This window comes from Ursus arctos, unplaced genomic scaffold (genome assembly GCF_023065955.2).
Source record: "Ursus arctos isolate Adak ecotype North America unplaced genomic scaffold, UrsArc2.0 scaffold_4, whole genome shotgun sequence".
In the NCBI taxonomy this organism is placed as follows: domain Eukaryota; kingdom Metazoa; phylum Chordata; class Mammalia; order Carnivora; family Ursidae; genus Ursus; species Ursus arctos.
The window spans coordinates 48,474,180-48,492,564 of NW_026623056.1; the positions used below are offsets into that span (position 1 = coordinate 48,474,180).

Here is an 18,385-nt window from a genome sequence, read left to right on the forward strand (position 1 = left end):
AGCAGGCTAGAAGCAATGATACCTCAACCTCAGTACCAATGAGTGCATCTAGTACTGATTTTGATTTCTAAAGACCATTATCTCTATAAGAAACCATGGACATTTAAAGAAATCACTAATTCCAGGACTGGAGAAGAGAAAATACATGATGGGTCCAGTATATCTTTTGGTACAGGAAATTAAGGAAGTATTAAAAGGATGGAGACATAAAAAAGACACGAGGGTCAACTGGAAGGAGTTTGCATGGGCAAATCTGGGACATTCTGAGTTACAAAATAAATAATGGTAGTAACGGGTTGTAACCTAAAGAATAACATAAGGATACACGGGCCCATTATCAATAAAATAAATAAATAATGAATGGCGGAAAAAAAACTTCCTCATAGCAGAATTTCAACTACTAAAAGTGGAAGAAATGTTGGAAATAGCACACCATCACTTGGCAAATACTACACTAACAACTGTTTCAGGAAAGAACCTTGGGGGAAGAAAAAAGAACCATGAACACCTGCAACAGTATGAGAAACAGGGTACTTACAGTCCTAAGAATTTCCCCACAATATACTTACTAATTACAAAGAAAACAGTAATTTGACAATGGAGAAATCTGGCAGACACCACCTTAAGCAAGTGATCAATATTAACATTACTAGCAACAGAACAAATTAACATCACGCACTTGCTGCTACACTGAGGACATACAGTTCTGTGCTACTCTTACCAAAAATTCATAAACTGAATTTAATCATGAGGAAACAGTAGGCAAACCCCCAACTGAGGATCTTTTACAAATAATTGCCCTATCCTTTTTAAGAAGTCTAAGGTAATGAAAGACAAACACTGAAGTGTCCCAGATTAAAGCACTGAACAGACAGATGACAACTGCACCATGTGTGATAACGAAATGATCTTTGACCAGCAAGACATTAGAGGAGCAAATGGTGAAATGTGAAAAGAAGTCTGTAGAACAACAGTACAAGGTAATATATTAAAGTATTTGTTAATTCCCTGATTTTGACAACTGTCCCGTAGTTAAATTTAAGATGTTAACATTTGGAGAACATGGAAATACCTTGTAATAGTTTCACAATGTTTTGTTAAGTCTGAAATTTTTTCAAAATGAAGTTTAAAATTCAAAAGAAGTACCTTCACTTGACCAGGAAAGTAACTTCCCTCCACACTAAGTCAAGCTAACCTTGATTACTAGAGCTAAGGAACAACATCTGAAAACCCACAGCCTTCATTTGTAATTATTCAAACTGGAATGAATCTTAATTCTAAAATGTAGTTCAATTTTTTATTTGCTAGGACCTCACCTACCGGGCAGAAGCCGTATAAACATTTCGAACATATGACATGGAGCCAATGGATGGTGGACACTCTGTATACCTTCTAACACTTAGGGATTTTCAAAGATATGCCTTGGCAGGATTTTGTACAGCACAGAACAGAAAACACTAGCAGTAAAGGAGAGAGAGGATTTGGATTAAAGTCTTTTCCAACCCCAGATATTATAATGCTATAGAACTATGTGCTAAGTTAGATAGACTCCAATAAACACTAATTTTAAATTTCCCATTACTGTGGCCAACAATCTGGACAAGAGCAACAATCACAACATCTGGCTCTTCTTTTTTGTTAAAAAACAAAAAACAAAAACCCAGCAACAATTATGTAGAATAGAAAATAAGAACACTACTGAGTTTGACAAATTTATTGGTATTTTAGTAAAGACATTCATCTCAGTCATTTCTCTCCCATCTTGACCTTAGGTTAATATTTCATTTGAGTCAAGAAAAGAATATGTAGGAGAGGGATGTTATTTTAACATAAACAGTAAAATGGACAAAAGTGGAAAGTTTGCCTACATTAAAGCAAGTTAAATTCATGTATCTTGATATAATTAAATCATGTAAGAACTAATAGTTCTATATACATTTCCATTGTTTTACTTGGGGCTTACTCTAAACTTAAATGCAAATGAACAAAATGTTAGGAATATATACAGGCTGCTTCTCTGGAGTTATTACCTATTAAAAGAGCTCAGCGAGTAGTTACCACCAATAGTCTGAAGCTGCCTCCAAATTAAACATTGCAAGAGTATTCAAAGAAATAATTATACTGTGTGTCTTTTATCTGTGACTATGTTTTTAAAGATGTGTTTAACTGTCACATTAAAAAATAATTCATATACAAAAATTTTAAAAAAACCCTACAATACATAGATCTAACAACATATATGTGGTCAAAGAATCCATAAAATATGTTTAAAGATGCATTTTCTTTCTTTTTATCTTCAGTACCTAAAATGTGCTTTTGAGAGGCCACTGGTTAATATGTATACACTTCAAATAAACCATATTACTGTACTAAACTAAGAATTCTTGCATTAAGTTCAAATCAAATTCGCCTTCACAAGCTAGTAACTTAAAATAAGCTTTAACAAAGTTACAGAAAGTGCATCTTTCTCATTTTCATCTTCATATCTTCATACAATGTTGCTTTTTTGGTGTTTCTACCTTTTAAAAAATAAAAACAGCCAAATATTTAAGTATTATGTACATTTAAATTTTTGGTGGTGGTTTGTATTTTAAAAGAAACAGCTTCCTTATTATTTGCCTCAGGATCTGGTGGAAATGCTTACAGGAACTAGCTAATAACAAAAACCAAGAGAAGCACATTCAAAATACTGATTTACTTTGGTAGCAAATGGTCTTTGAAGACTAATGAAGGTAGACAAGGCCCGTTAAAGTGAAGTGGGCTATTTCAAATACTCAACAATTTACATAAAATTAAAAAAAAATTTTTTTAAAGAGCTAAGCATCTGTACCAACTGATAGCAATGCAATATCTAGTTTATGATGACTTTAAACAAAACAAATGCCCATTAGGAAAAAAAAAGCTGTATTTTAATTTTATCTAATGTACTTTCAGTCAATAATAGTCCAGTAACATTTTCCTCCCAATACAATACTCCCTTCTCTATAAGGCTGTTCCTGGGAGCCAGACACTTTAAGTTAATAAGGGAGTTAAGAGTAATTGCTTGCAGTTTAATAGACAATAACTTTTTGCGTTCCTCTTAATGTGCTAATAGTTGTGTCTAAAAAAATATGCAATTCTTAGAAAGGTACCATTTCTGATTTTTTATTATCTGTAACCTTTGGAAACTAATCACATGAAACTACAAAATTAGCAAATGTCTTGAAATCTGTATATAAAACATAAATTACCTCTAATTTCAAACTCTCATTTATTAGTGTACCACTCAATCTTAAAAAAAAAAAAAAAAAGTCGGCTCCAAAGATAGTCTTATACCATTCTTAAAAAAGGAAACTGTTCCTTTTAACTTTACACCCACCCCACACCCCAATTTCAAAACACATCATTTAATTGTCTTGGTCATGGACATTTCCAAGATGAGATTTTATATTTCGCTCCCATAGCTTCTGGTTATCAGAAAAACCATGCTTTCCTTTATTGAAGGAGTTTGGTCCTGCTGATGTTGGTGTATCCCTGTGTTAAAAGATAGGAAATTTATTTAAAAGTTACATAAAGCCTTTTGGGCCATGTTTTTAAGTCATTCAAAACATTGTTTAGTATCTATTATGAACAGGGGCTGAGTATCACAAGCCCCTAGAGAGTTTTTTTTAAAATACCTTTCTATAAGACCCAGTTCTAAAATTTCAGATTCAGTAGGTCTGAGGAGGGACCAGCATGTTCAACAAACACCTAAGGTGATTCTGACATATGGCTAAGGGTGGCAACCACGACAGTTTGTAAAACTGTTGCTTGAAACCTTTTAATAGGGTCATGAAATCAACTGATGGCTTGCCATCAGCATCCATAAAAAATGAAATAGAAGAAAAATATGAAGATGTATTACACATAGAAAGGCTCAGTGTCACTGTGGATTTGTGTCATGGATTTGTTTCAATTTCACATCTTTTACATATTTTTAAATACATAAACAAACAAACTGGATGTTTAAACTGGGTTACAAGGTCTGATGTATTTCTTACTTTAGGTCCCAGTATGAAAGGAAAGCAGGTGGACAGTCACTGGGACTGTTCCTATTTGAATCCTAGACTCCAAGTCTGATATGGATGCTTGCATATGGACTTAGTTAGTTCTCTGGGAGTTTATAATTTGGTAGAAATGGGGTAAAACTGCGGGCTGATTTAAATCCGAACTTTCTTACTAGCCTCTAAGTTAACTATTTATGTATACAAAGATAGGAAAATGGGCATTATGTTAACTTCATACTAATGTTATTTCCATGACAACAGGAACAATGGAGGAAAATTAAAAATTAAAATACTTATCTTATTTTGGTATTTGGCATCTTAATTACCAAGGAAAAAAGGACAGGTACAACCAAGATTAAATGATGAGAATAATAGGACAGGTGAATGAGTGAAAGCCTTTTCTTTTTTATACTGAAAAAACTTATATTTTAAATCAGAAACATTTCTCATAGCTATCTGAAGAAATACAGATTACATCTATCTAAAAAGAAATATCCTTAAAATTATTATTTTTTCATAAGGTACTCAATTTCTTTTACCAAGAAAGAAAGATCACTGATAGCTCATAAAACAAAACTGTTTCACCCAAATATGCAAGAAAAGCCCAAACACTAAAGATCATTTTGAAAGATCATTCTCTATAATTTTTATTAAAAAATATTTATACCTTCCAATATTCTTCATCCTCATCTTTGCTTCTGGAGGCATTTCCTCTGGCTCACTCTGGAGGGGGAAAAAAAAAAAAACAGATGATGTGTTACAGGTTTATTAAATTCACTTGATTACTAATACAAAATTTTTTATCTAAGTCTTCTAGCATTTTCAATACAATAAATTTTGGTAAACGGAGAAAAGTATTTATCTTAACTACATTTTAAAAAGAAACACATAGATCTTCAAGTGTGCTGACTTTGCATAAAAAAAAAATCTGGTAAAAACCTGACATTCTAGGACCCAAACCATTTGTTTACTATGCAGTACACACTGTGGTAAGTGCTTTAATATGCACTCTCTTTTAAAACCCTAACAATCCTCATGGCACCCGGGTAGCTCAGTTGGTTAGGCATCCATCTGACTCTTGGTTTCAGTTTGGGTTGTGATCTCAGGGTGGGAGAATCAAGCCCTGAGCTGGGTTCCATGCTTGGGGGGGGAGGGTCAGCTTGGGGAGTCTCTTCCTCTGCCCCTCCCCTGACTTGTGCACTCAAACTCAGGTGGGCTCTCTCTCAAATAAATAAAGCTTTAAAAGAAAAACAAAAAAACCCCTAACACTCCTACTAGGTAAGTATAATTATCATCATTTGCATTTTAAAGGTGAGGTAAACAAGGTTAATTTGTCCAAAGTTACAAAGCTAATAAACAGCAGAACAGCTGGATGCTCCAAAGCAAAGATTCTTAACAACTTGATGGTTGATGGTATTGCTCCTTCTAAAAGTCTCCTTTACTAAAAAGGTATCTTTAAAGTTCACTCTTTCCATACTTCTAAAGATGTTAAAAAGATACATGATAAGTTAAATTCCTTTTAGATCTGTTTTTATGTATGAATGCTGCTGGTAAGCTTTTTATTTTTAAGTAGGCTCCACGACTGACATGGGGCTTTAACTCACGCTGAAATCAAGAATCACATGCATGGTCTACCAACTGAGCCAGCCAGGAGCCCCTAAATATTCTTTTTTAAAAAAGCACCCTTAAGATCTAGCCTATTAGGAGTTTCTCCTGGTCAAATCGGAGACAATTTGAGCATTACTGCCTATTGAGTAAAGAATCCATGAGCCTACACTTATATAAATAAGGGAAAGCTCTTCCTTGCAGGAAGAGACAATAAATATAAAAGAGATAAAACAATGAGAAAAATCACCATTTGGCAAACATTCATAATAACTGATCCTGGCAAGAATCATTAATGGATGCTAACAGTCATGGGAGCATTTAAAAAATCATATTTTCATGTGTTCTTTTTTTAATTAAGGATTTTAAGTAATCTCTACACCCCCGTTGGAGCTCAAACTTACAACCCCGAGATCAAGAGTCACATGTTCTACTGACTAAGCCAGCCAGGCACCCCATAAATTTTAATTTTTTATTTTATTTTTTTATTTTTAGTAGGCTCCACACCCAACACGGAGCTTGAACTCACAATCCTGAGATCAAGAGTCATGTGCTCTACCAACTGAGCCAGCCAGGCACCCCCATGTATTCTTAAAGCATATCCCCACAAATAAATTTTAATTACAAAAGGTAAAACAGTAATTTGAAAAGTACAGAAATCTGGCAGACATCACTTTAACCAAATGATCAAAGTTAACACTGTCAGTAATGGGACATATTGACAACATGTGCTCCCTGATATGATACATTAAGAACTTGGCATCGCCTCTGTGGTATTCCTGCCAAAGTAAGTAATATGAATCTAATCATGAGCAAACATCACACAAATTCAATCTAAGGGATATTTTACAAAATAACTGGCCTGAACTCTTCAAAAATGTTAATGCCATAAAACAGAAAGACCCAAGAATTGTCCAAATTAAAGGAGACTAAGGAGATAACAACTAAAAATGTATTTTTAAATTTCAAAATTAAATGGATGCCCTCATTGTCCAACATACTTTAGGCTCAGATACATATCCAAGGTTACTTAACTATGTTCTGCAGAAAAAGGAAAAACCAGACGATGATTTCAGATGCACACATTCTTTTATCTAAGAGACGAGTTAAAGTTTATATCCTTTACCATCAACTTGGTAATTTCTCCATTTGCAAAACAGGAATAACTACATCACACAATTCACAGGAATATATGGAAGATAAAATAAAGTTATGTGAATAGATATCCAAATTGTTAGGCGTTCAAAGTAAGCCAGTACTATCAGGTAGGAGCTTACCATTTCTAGCCTCTCTACTTTGGCACATGCTGTTCCTTTCTTCCCTGACTGTCCTTCCCTCACACATTCTGTACATATCAAAAAACTACCTAATCTCTTAAGAATATCAGAGATGACAGAAAACATTAAATATTATTAAATTAGTACTTTCCAAACTTTGAGGGGGTGAAATACTTTTTTCCTCAATAAAATCGTATTTTGGTCCCTAAGTATCGAACAGATTAAAGAACAGCTACAAGTGAAAAGGGGGCAGGAGACCTGAGCCCTGCTTGTTAGGGATCACCTAACACCACAGTAGCTCCTGAGACACTTCCACAGAAATCCAGAACTCTGAGAAGTAGTTTAAAAATATATGATTTAAACTGAGCCTTCATTTTACAGCTGAAAAACTAAGGCTCTAAAAAGGTAAAGTGACTTAGGTAAAAAGGTAAAGTCACAGGCTTTCTACTGGTTAGTAACTAGACAAGACAGGAAAAGAATCCAAGTCCTCCCACTGCCGGTCTTTCTATGCTGCTGCATCTAGTTACTTGGCCTCTCTTCCTCCCCCGAATTTCCACACCACTTTATGTCTTTGGATACTTTTGATTTTTATTTTGTACTATTTTATGCCCTGCTAGGCTCAATTCCTAGAGGAACATGTTTAATTTATCTTCATTATCTCACTGTGCCTAGCATATAGAAATCACTCCAATGTGTACCATGAGTAAGTCCAAAGAATACAGTGATAACCACAGTAATTCTTTACGTTTGATTTGGTCTCCAATCATTCCATATTCATCCTTGCCCAAACTTCTCTACAGAAATCTCCAGTCCAGTCAAATGCAGCTGCCAAGTATTTACTACTCTTATAACTCTTAGCTTATAAAAGTATTCCTTGGTTTGTCAAAATGCTGCCTTAATGTTTTGGTATCCAACTCATATTTCTTCTCTGTATATTCTTCCCAAACACTTCAGCCCACAGTATGCTCCTATGAATGTATAATTTTTAACCATATTGCTTTTGGGAGCAATTACTCATGTCCCGTTAACACCTGTTATACAATGGGGTCACATTTTAAGTGGGGGATAGTTTCTAAAGAGACAGACCAAAGAAAAAAATCAGTCAAAATGATGCTTAAAATTCAGTACCATATGTTATTCATAAGCATAAGAGAGGGACACTGTGAGATGCATGAGGAAACTAAGACTGCCTAAGAGAACAGCAGATAAGCAACTCATGCTCACTCTGGACACATGCTTAGTGAACAGACTTCTAGCAGAATCACCTGTGCTATTTGCTATTCTTCATGGGAATACAGAAGAAAGCATTACAGCTGCCTTTTTGAAGTTGAATGCATGTACAATGTCTCATCACTGAAGACTACAACTATAAAATTATTAAAGACAGCATTAAATTTTTCTTTTTTTGGACCCTACATATTTCCTAGCACATATGTGTATTATTACTGTTCATAATAAGCATTTGTTTATTTGATTCCTTTTTTTTTTAAAGTAGGCTCCAGGCCCAGCGTGGGGCTCAAAGAGAGATCAAGACCTGAGCTGAGATCAAGAGTCAGACACTTAACCAACTGAGCCACCCAAAAGCCCCTGCGGATTCGATTCTTAAGTTCATAGCTCCCAAAGGCAATTATTTTAAATAATCCTACAACCAAATAAAATAGAAATATTCAGATTTTGCAGGTATCACAAAATTTAAAAAAAGCCACAAAACAAACAAAAAAACTATTCAGAATTACAAAGAAAATTCACTAGTACCATTAATACAACCTACAATCTGCCACTAACATCTTCCTTAAAGAACTAACTGGTTAAAGTAAAATAAAACTAGGTGTTGACTTACATCTTCATCTTCATTAAAAGCTGCTGCTACTGAAAGGGTTTTTGGAGCAAGCGTTGGAACAGTTTCTTTAGGCTTCTGAAGAAGAAACACATTAAAAAGTATCACATATAAGGTTAAAAAAAAGTATCACATAATGTTTATACAGGCTTACCTAATGACACAAATAACTTAGCTTCAAAGACTTGATTTTATGTTTTCATAGAAACATACAGTAAGAAACTCAGAACAAACTTAAAAGAAATCTATTTTCTCTTTTTAAAAATGTGGTTATCAATGGGTAGCTTTAATTTTATTAATTATATGTCCATTTGTTTTCATCCTGTAAAACATTTCTAGTCAGGATATATAGTATCATTTAGCTAAGGGGTACCTGGAAAATGCAAAAAAATGATTAGTAGTACGTTCCCACAGTAACGAAAAATGAAGTGCAGTGTGCCTTGAGAACATAAGACACCAAGACTCATCTCTCTACTGGCTAGCTTTCTGCCCTGTAGCCTATAAACATGTTCTCTTCTAACTAACCTAAGTTTCTGAGGTCAGTTGTCCTCACTATCTTCGTCCTCTCACCATCCATTTTGTCTTCAACCCACTGCAATCTGGCTTCCTCCCTCATTCCCCCATGGCTCCTCACTCACCTAGAATCGGGTGACCTTGGTTCTACAGGGTCACCAATGACCAGTGTGCCGCTTTTAACTCTAATCACCAGCTACTTTTTGAAACACTCCTACCTTGACTTTTCTGACAATGTTTTTTAGAGGCTATTCTAATTCTCTGATCTTTTGTTCCCTTTGTTTCCTCCTGTTCCCCCCCTTAAATGAGACACACCCAAGATTCTGTCCTTAGGGATCTTTCCTTTCCTTCTCTGTACTTCCCTAGTCAACTCCATTCACTCCCATACTTTTAACTACCAAATCCTATGTCTGCCCCAAACAGGATGTTATATGCCTACTGGATAACTCCACTTAAGAGCCCAAACGGGTACTTTAGTTTCACAGTGTTCTAAGTACCCAAGCCAAAAAACCTTTTCCTCAACTTGCAATCTATTGTAAAGTCTTATGCTTAAATCTCTAATAGACCTACATCTCCCTCTGCATTCCCATCAACTACCAACACCTAAGGATTCTTAGCATTACCTGCCTCAACTGCTGTTAGAAATACCTCGCCCCACCTTCAGTGTTTCTTCCCTCTAATCCTCTATAATGGTACCAGAGTGATATTTCTAAAATGCAAATCTGTTTAAGAGTTAGGGTTACATACGACAGTTCCATAGCTCTGCTAGAACCGAAAGAATAAAACCAAACTATATTATGTAAGTCCTTTATGATTCCGTTCTATGCTCTCATTTGAGGGACTTTCTATGCCTACATTTGCATACCACTATCCAACTACAAACAATTTCCGGAATGGCTTCACATCTAAACTGCTTTTGCACAAAATTCTTTTTATCTGAGATGCCCTTTGCCTCCTGTCTACAGTTAAGGCCAACTCAAACATCACCTCATCTGTGAAATCTTCTCTGATCTACAGAAACAAAATGAACCACCCTTTCTTTTATAACACACTTTTTATACATATTTGCTTTTGAAGGAAAAAAAATGTTAATTTGGAGATTATGCATAAAGACTCTAGAAATATCCTTTAATCTTAAAGATATCAGGTGTTTGATGTTATACATACAACATATGACACAAGTGCCTGTTGATCAACTACCTTTTCACATCATATAATCAAAAGCAATAGTTTCAACTATTTTTTGTATCTTAAAACTCACTTCCCCAAGATGACTGTGTTTATACAAAAGTTCACTTTGTAAGAACAGGCTTTTGCTTCCCAAAGATTAAAAAGTTTTACTGAACAGGCTATTTCAAACAAAACCCTCCCATCTAAAATGATCAGCAATTACTTAATCATGTCAATGATTTAGAAAAAGTAGGGATTTGGATATCTAATTTAGGGGTGTGCTGACCACAGTAAAATCTATTATCAAGAGTAACATCCGGGGCGCCTGGGTGGCACAGTCGTTAAGCATCTGCCTTCGGCTCAGGCGTGATCCCGGCGTTCTGGGATTGAGCCCCACATCAGGCTCCTCCGCTATGAGCCTGCTTCTTCCTCTCCCACTACCCCTGCTTGTGTTCCCTCTCTCGCTGGCTGTCTCTCTCTGTCAAATAAATAAATAAAATCTTAAAAAAAAAAAAAAAGAGTAACATCTATATGGAAGTGTACGTGAGAATACATGTTTAATGACGGTCAAAAAACCCCACAAATACTTATGCAGTTGGTCTATGCAACTTAAAAAAAAAAAAAGATTGAACAGAAAGAATCAGCTCATAAAGGAAGAAAAGTCATGAAGTAATCAAGTTACAAGCTGAATGTCTTTTGTTCATAATGAATTTTTTTAAGGAAGAAAGAAAAAGGGAAAACAACATAGGGTAGGAGTAGGGGTTCTGAGAAATGGTAGCTCTTTTAAAACTAGAAGTGTAACTCAAACTGACTCCAGCAGGAACCTGACCCATAGCATATTTTTAAGATCTCTGAATGAACACCTAACGCAAAAATAAAGCTATATCCATCTGGCAAATGAGGAACAGATACGAATAAACAACCCAAAAGCAATAATCCTAATAATTTTAGGATTATTCTCCTCACAGAGAGTGTAACTATTTTCTAAAGCTAACAGTAATACACTACTTAACATTTTTTTCTTAAAGACCTATGTGGTTGAAACATAAGAAATTATCACTTTTCTAGGTCAGAAATAGTCAAATCTAGCAACTTCATATGTTTCAATATAATATTTCAAAACTTTCCAGATACTCCATGGTTAGTAATTGTTAATTCAAGGTTTATATTTAAAACAAGGGCTCAAAAGTTGATCTGTCATAGGATATATAAGGCTCAATGTCCATTTGTAGCTCCAAAGTAATCAAGAAGCTCTTATCAAGTAATACCACACTAGTACTGATTTCTAGAGATATTATTTTTAATATTACCGGAATTGAAAGATAAGAAAAATAAACCGAAATTCTTTCTGAAAATATTTTTCAGAGGTTTTTGCTCAACTTGGAAAAACTCCAAGCTGTTACTTTATAAATCACACATTCCTTATAACAGTTGCTCCTCCTCATATTTCAAACCTTTTAAAAAAAAGTTTTCGAGTTAGTTTATCCACACCATTCTTGAATGCAGAGCTAATAACTTAAATACTTACATGTAAGTTCACGCACTAATGTACCTTTTTAGACTCAATTTACCATAACCCCCTAAAAGCAGATTCCTGAAATAAATTCTTAAGTCCCATTATGAACATCATACAGATAAAATAACGACTCACACTTGATCCAAGTTTGATGGATATGGCTGAGGCTTTCTTTGTCGTCTGACTACCTATGGCAAATCCAAACTTGGAGATCTTTGTAGGCTTTGTTGGGAGGTCTGCAGCTTCTTCTTCAGCTGATCGCTTCTCAGCGCTGCGACTGGAACTTTCCCCTCCATTACTGGAAGAAACAGTCTTAGTTTTCACAGGTTTTTCTGCTTCTTCTTCAGGTCCTGGTGAAGTCGAAACAACTTACCAAGATGAGCTATTTTTACTGAGCAGATTGATGGGAGCAGCAACCTCAAAAAGCATCGTTATAAGGAAGATACCTCTGCAGTTGTCACCTACTGACCCAACAGTCTCTTCCACTGTTTGTTAGAGTATACAGCAGGAACTGAGATTGTGTGGCAGTAGAAGAGGCTCCCATGAATTAACTAGCATAAAATACAGAGCAATTTAAAATTATAAACATAGAGTTCACAAAAACCTAAGACCCTTCAACTAAACACTATTATAAATAAAGTTATAATAATCTAATCATTTGTGGGATTTTGCTTTTTAGAAATTAAGGTCTGTAAGCTTTTCTACACAAACTAGTTTGTGAGCAATTGGTCACATCACAGGATAATACATTTAATTAATAAATTCTGACATTCTTCAATTACATCAATTATACTACTAGTTATACAAAGTACCTAGTTATGAATGGCCTATTATTACCAGAACTACAATGTTAATACAGCCTGGAATTAGTTTCTTGAGTGATGTGTTCCTCATCTACCTCTCATTAGAGCTGAAAAGGAAAGTGAAGGAAGACATCAGGTCATTCCCTCCTATGTAATTTAATTCTACTCTGAAAGCTTGATTATTGCCTATTTTAACAATCAGACTTAGGTTTACACACTACTTTCTCTCATGAAAGAAAGATGAGCTAATTATAATTTCAAATAGTAGAATCCACACATATGTAAATTTGGAATGCAAGATGGCTTTCAGTAATTTTGCTTGTATTTGTATTAGTCAATGACAAAATAAGTTTGCATCTTGAGTATCTTTGGTCCTTTACACTAGAAGACTTTTTAAGAACGTATTGAATGGTAAGACACAAGAAGTCTGGTCAATTAAAAATTTTATTTTCTCTCCCCAATCACCCAACAGAATGTTTTCTGCTACACTAAACGGTTTATTTACGAAAAGAAGATGCTCTAAGTGATAGCCCTGACAACAGTTAACAGGACAAAGAACTAGAACGGGGGAAAAGAGGAAAATCAAACACGAATAGATGGACAAGCAACAGATTAAAAAATCCAGAGCCTATAGCTCTCAATCTGTATAACTTTGGAATGATGTGGTCTCTAGATTAATAAGCACTTTGAACAGAACATTTGATTTTGTTTAGAGGAAAGATAACAGGAACTCTTTATTCCCTTTGGACAGGGGGTGAAAGCTGTAATAACTTTGTAGGGGAGGAATTAAGGAGGATTAGGTTTTGAGATTTCCTCAGGAGACGAAGATAGCACTGGAATGGTTGCTGGAGGTGCCATTTACTTATTCAGATATGAAATTACAAAAGCACCTGAAGAATATAAGATCAATATTTAATAGCTGAAATACAGAAATCAATTTAGAATTTCTAGGGGCACCTGGGTGGCTCAGCCAGTTAAGCATCTGCCTTCAGCTCAGGTCATGATCTCAGGGTCCTGGGATCAAGCACTGCATTGGGCTCCCAGCTCAGCAGGGAGTCTGTTTCTCCCTCTCCCTCTCTCCCCCTACCCCCATGCTCTCTCTCTCTCAAATAAATAAAATCTTTTAAAAAATTAATTTAGAATTAGGGGCGCCTGGGTGGTGCAGTCGTTAAGCATCTGCCTTCGGCTCAGGGCGTGATCCCAGCCTTACGGGATCGAGCCCCACATCACGCTCCTCCGCTACGAGCCTGCTTCTTCCTCTCCCACTCCCCCTGCTTGTGTTCCCTCTCTCGCTGGCTGTCTCTATCTCTGTCAAATAAATACATAAATAAATCTTTTAAAAAAATTAATTTAGAATTTAAAAAACCCAGAATTATGCCAACATTAGTTTTTTCAAAGTCTAAGTTTAGAACCAAAAGCATTATTCTAAATTTTATTCTGCATTCTATTTATAGTTTTAATCAAGTATGAGTTTTACTGTAGAACCCAAGCAATGATAACTATTTCTTTGTGACTAAAATTGAAAACACAGTCTCTATATATGGGAACATAAAGAAACATAGAAAACGCACTGGGTTTACATAAAGAAACAATCTATACACTAAGGCACAGGGCTTGTGCAAACACAAACTCTGAAAAACATCAAAACAAAAGGCATAAAGAACATTTAGTCTTGACTGCAGTATACTCTGTCTGCTCTTTGAACTATGACCCAAGAGCTACACATAAATAGTCGAGATTTCCAGTTCTTTAAAAAAAAAAAACCTATCTTTTATTAATTCTAGGTCTCCTTTTACCCAGAAAATAATTCTAGAACAAAGAATCAAGAAAAACTAAAGCATAAGTATAAAACAAACTGAAAAACATAAATCTTACTATAATATTAATACCATTAAGTGTGACAAATGGCTGAACTAGTATGTGATAATATATGGAACACAATACTATCTGTCCAATCCCATGATGCTATAGGGAGAATTTCTAGAAACTGCTGTAGAAAAGGTAGCATGAACAGGGGAGCTGGGAAAACTACCACTAGTTAAGTAACTCGCAGCAATTCAATTTTATTCACATTTGCTTTCTTGTCACCTTAAGTGGCACTCTATTAAGACTACCCACATCTCAGGTCCACACTGGAGATGAAACATATTATGTCTAGCAGGTCATTTCTAAACATGACTGATTCCAGGGACGCCTGGGTGACACAGTCGGTTAAGTGTTTGCCTTCAGCTCAGGTCATGATCCCAGGTCCTGGGATTGAGTCCTGCACTGGGCTCCCTGCCTACTTCTCCCTCTGCCTGCCCCTCCCCATTTGTGCGCTCGCACATGTGCTCTCTCTCTCTCTGACAAATAAATAAAATCTTTTAAAAAAAATAATTAAAAAAAAAAAAACAACTGATCGAGATCCAGCAAATTATTTCTGGACATAATAAATAACTGTCTCGCTAGATCAATTCTTAAGAAGTTTGTTGTGGTTTTTGTTTTGTTTTAGCAACTAAACTCAACAGCTTTAGAAAATATCCACTCTCAGTGAAGAGATGGGGGAAAAGAAGTGAAGGAAGAAGGTGGGTGTACTATTAGTACTCATTACTTAGCCTTAAATGGCTCAATGTGTCACATGGATTGGAGCTTTTATTTTCTCTTTAGGTAATCCTCCTCTAACAATTATGTAGTAAAATACACCAAACATTCAGGAAATAAAGCAAATGGAATAAGCAATGAAAATGGACAAGTGTAACAGCCAAATTTATGTTATTATCAATGTGACTATTATTACGGAGTCTACAAGTCTATATATAGTTCATTAGAATAGAAAACTATTTCAACCTAATGTGAACTTTGAAATGTATTAAATATAAACATTAATTTCTAGATCCATTAAGTGTTTCTCTTTAAATACAACATGTACTACACTTTAGCATTTGGGGCTTTTAATCAAGAACTGCTGTTTTCAATTTATTTAATGGGATCTTTGTATTTTGGACCATGGAAAACAAAATTTTTAGATGACCATGGATTAGCAATGTGAAAATTTTTAGGAACATGACTTATATTTTAAAGAATGAATTTAATACGTGATCAGTTTTCTAAAAATAAGAAAATAACAATTCACAGCCAAACATGCATAAAATTATATAAAAGTACTAGATTATTTATCAAGGAATATTTTTAAAAAGGGGATTTTTATCTAGTTTGCATTCATTCTGAGCTCACAAAGTGTGTAGTTAATGTGAAATCAAATTACACGTGGTACTAGCATTTTTTTTTTTTTCTTTTCCATCGAGTAGCTGGAGAGGAAAGGTGGGCCTTGGAGGACAAAGTTACCTTACTTTGAAAAAAAAAAAAAAGTACCTAATAAGAAAGTTTAAATCCATAAGGGTATATCCTTCTGACCCATTTGTATTTTGGTAGCTTCATCTGAAAAAAGGGAACACAGCTACCTCTCCAAAAGGACTGGTGCGCAGCTTAAATGAGAACATATTCAAGACCCTCCTAGTGGTTGGCATAATAAATGTCAATTTCATTAAAATAGTTCTTAGCTTAAACCAGCACAAGATGGCCATGATTATGATATGGACAGCTTTTTTTCCCTAAGATTTATATTTCAAACAGCTACAAAAATTTAGCCAAAGGGAGAATAAAAATCTGCTCAAAGCCTTATCCTTAGCATTATCCTCCTCTTTAAGGTGAGAGCAAGTTGAAATAAGTAGCTTCTCTTACTGATATCAATTCATTCATAACTACTTATAAAAAATTACACCTCCAACTTACTGGACTGTTCAATAGGAGCTAAAAATCAGCTAGGTAAGCCCCTAAGATAAACTTAAATGTGTTTCAAAATAGTGCCAACTTGACACAAAATTAGCAATTCAACAAATACACAGTATTAAATGTTTTAGCTATGATTTCTCTGTAAAAACTCATTGAAAATATCTGACATTCAAAAATGGTTTATATGCAACAGCATATTTTCTTGTTAAGGCAGGTATATCCAAGGCAAATTATGACAAAGTTATTAAGGGATAGTACTTACTCTAAATCACCAACAAGGATACCATAAATTTGATATCAATCATCCAAGTTAATTTTGTACTACCACCCCACATACAAAAACACGCTACAATAGAAACATCAACATTCATACTACAGAGTTAATTATCCCCAACTGAAAGGATGGTGGATAAATCACACAGTCCAGTTATGCTGAAACTTAAGGTACATTTTAGCAACACATTAAACACATGTTTAATACTCTCAAGACGCTTAAGAAGCTATTCTACAAAGTTAAAAGTCTAAAAGCCAGTTAAGATTCTTTAGGTTACAGATCTTTGGTTTTCCTCAAACTACTAATTTTTTATGTCATTTTACTCAATAATTTCCAAGATGATTTTTGAGGGGAAAAAAAATCCCTAATGAGATAGTACTATATGGCTTAAATTGCTGTTTAAGTAACTGAACATTACGTTTTTCTCAGTTTTTGTTTCCAAGGCAATTCACATTAAACGTCATGTAAAGTCCTAATAACTGCCTTCATATGCTATTAATCTTCTATATTTTCTCAAACTAAATACTTTCAGGGTTAAGATTTGAGGGAGTCAGAACAGAGAGTAATACTTAAAACGTTCCGAAGGTATTATGATCACCTCGCACGTGTTAAGTTACTTGCCTTGTTGCGACAAAGGGGGCCTGGAGAGATGCTTCTTTCCCTTCATGCACAGGGCCCAAATTTACAGGGGTGGAGGATACAGAATGAAGATAGCTGTAACCTGAGTTAGCATCGTAACAAAATACAGGAAAAGTCACACTAGCCTATTAAGCCACCTAAATATGTCATGCAGTTAGCCGGCAAGAGCCTAACTCAGAAAAAGCAGACACTTCAAAGGCAATCAAACCCTAACCCTAGCCTCCGCAGCTTAAACCAGCGGGCAGGCGAAGGTATTCTTTCCCTCCATCTCGACCCATCCCGTTACAGGGTCAATATTCGGCTTGAAAATAAAAGGCCGGGGTCGTCCACCTCCTCGGCGAAAAGGGAGAAGCAAACTAACTCCTAGGTGTAACTTAGAGGCCAGCACCGTCGGAAACTCGGCCTACGGCCAGTTCCTGCAGCCACTGCTCGGTGACTCCCACTGTGTGTGTGCGCGTGTGTGTTTTGTGTGAAGTACGTCTCCGGTGTGGCGGTAGCGGCTCCTGCACTGCCGCTCCTGGTCCCACCCAGGGTTCGGTCCCCCTTTCTGATACCCATCTCCCTTCTCCTCGGAAGCAGGGCCTCCGGGGGAGCCAGCAGGTGACGGACAGTGGCCCGCTCTCCCCCGGCAAGGAGGCCGGGATCCCAGAGGGCCGCGCCGGGCGTGCCCGGGTCTCGTCTGGGCCCAGCACCTGGCCGGGTGAGCTCCAGATCCGCCCATTCTCGCCCCCATCCTACTCCCCCCACCCCGGGGAGCTCAAAGAAAAGCCCAGAGCATCCCACGCAGCCCGCAACGCTGGGGTTGTGTTCACCTCCGGTGGCTCCAGCTCGCTGCGGTTTCTCAGGCTTCTCCTCTCCCGCCTTCCCGTCCGCCATTTTCCCCGCCGCGGCCTCCCCTGCAGCCACGCCAAGGACGTCACGGCCCCGCCCAGCAACCATTGAGTTTCGGAGCTTG

The 18,385-nt window shown here is 36.2% G+C and overlaps 1 protein-coding gene across 3 annotated transcripts; it reads right to left on the reverse strand.

The window, feature by feature from the left end:
* Positions 1-1,699: 1,699 nt before the first annotated feature.
* On the reverse strand, positions 1,700-18,362 carry PCNP (PEST proteolytic signal containing nuclear protein). Of its 3 annotated transcripts, XM_026492421.4 has the most exons (6): positions 18,243-18,355; positions 17,413-17,512; positions 12,079-12,241; positions 8,748-8,822; positions 4,693-4,748; positions 1,700-3,513 (listed from the first exon to the last, which is right to left on the reverse strand). In XM_026492421.4, exons 1-6 carry the CDS (start codon positions 18,304-18,306, stop codon positions 3,387-3,389), a joined length of 585 nt encoding a protein of 194 aa, XP_026348206.2. In that variant the 5' UTR covers positions 18,307-18,355; the 3' UTR covers positions 1,700-3,386. The 3 variants fall into 3 exon arrangements, with proteins under 3 accessions (XP_026348206.2, XP_026348217.1, XP_026348227.1); XM_026492432.4 differs by lacking the exon at positions 17,413-17,512 and having other exon boundaries at positions 12,079-12,293; positions 18,243-18,362; XM_026492442.4 differs by lacking the exons at positions 17,413-17,512; positions 18,243-18,355 and adding an exon at positions 12,317-12,425.
* Positions 18,363-18,385: the final 23 nt, after the last annotated feature.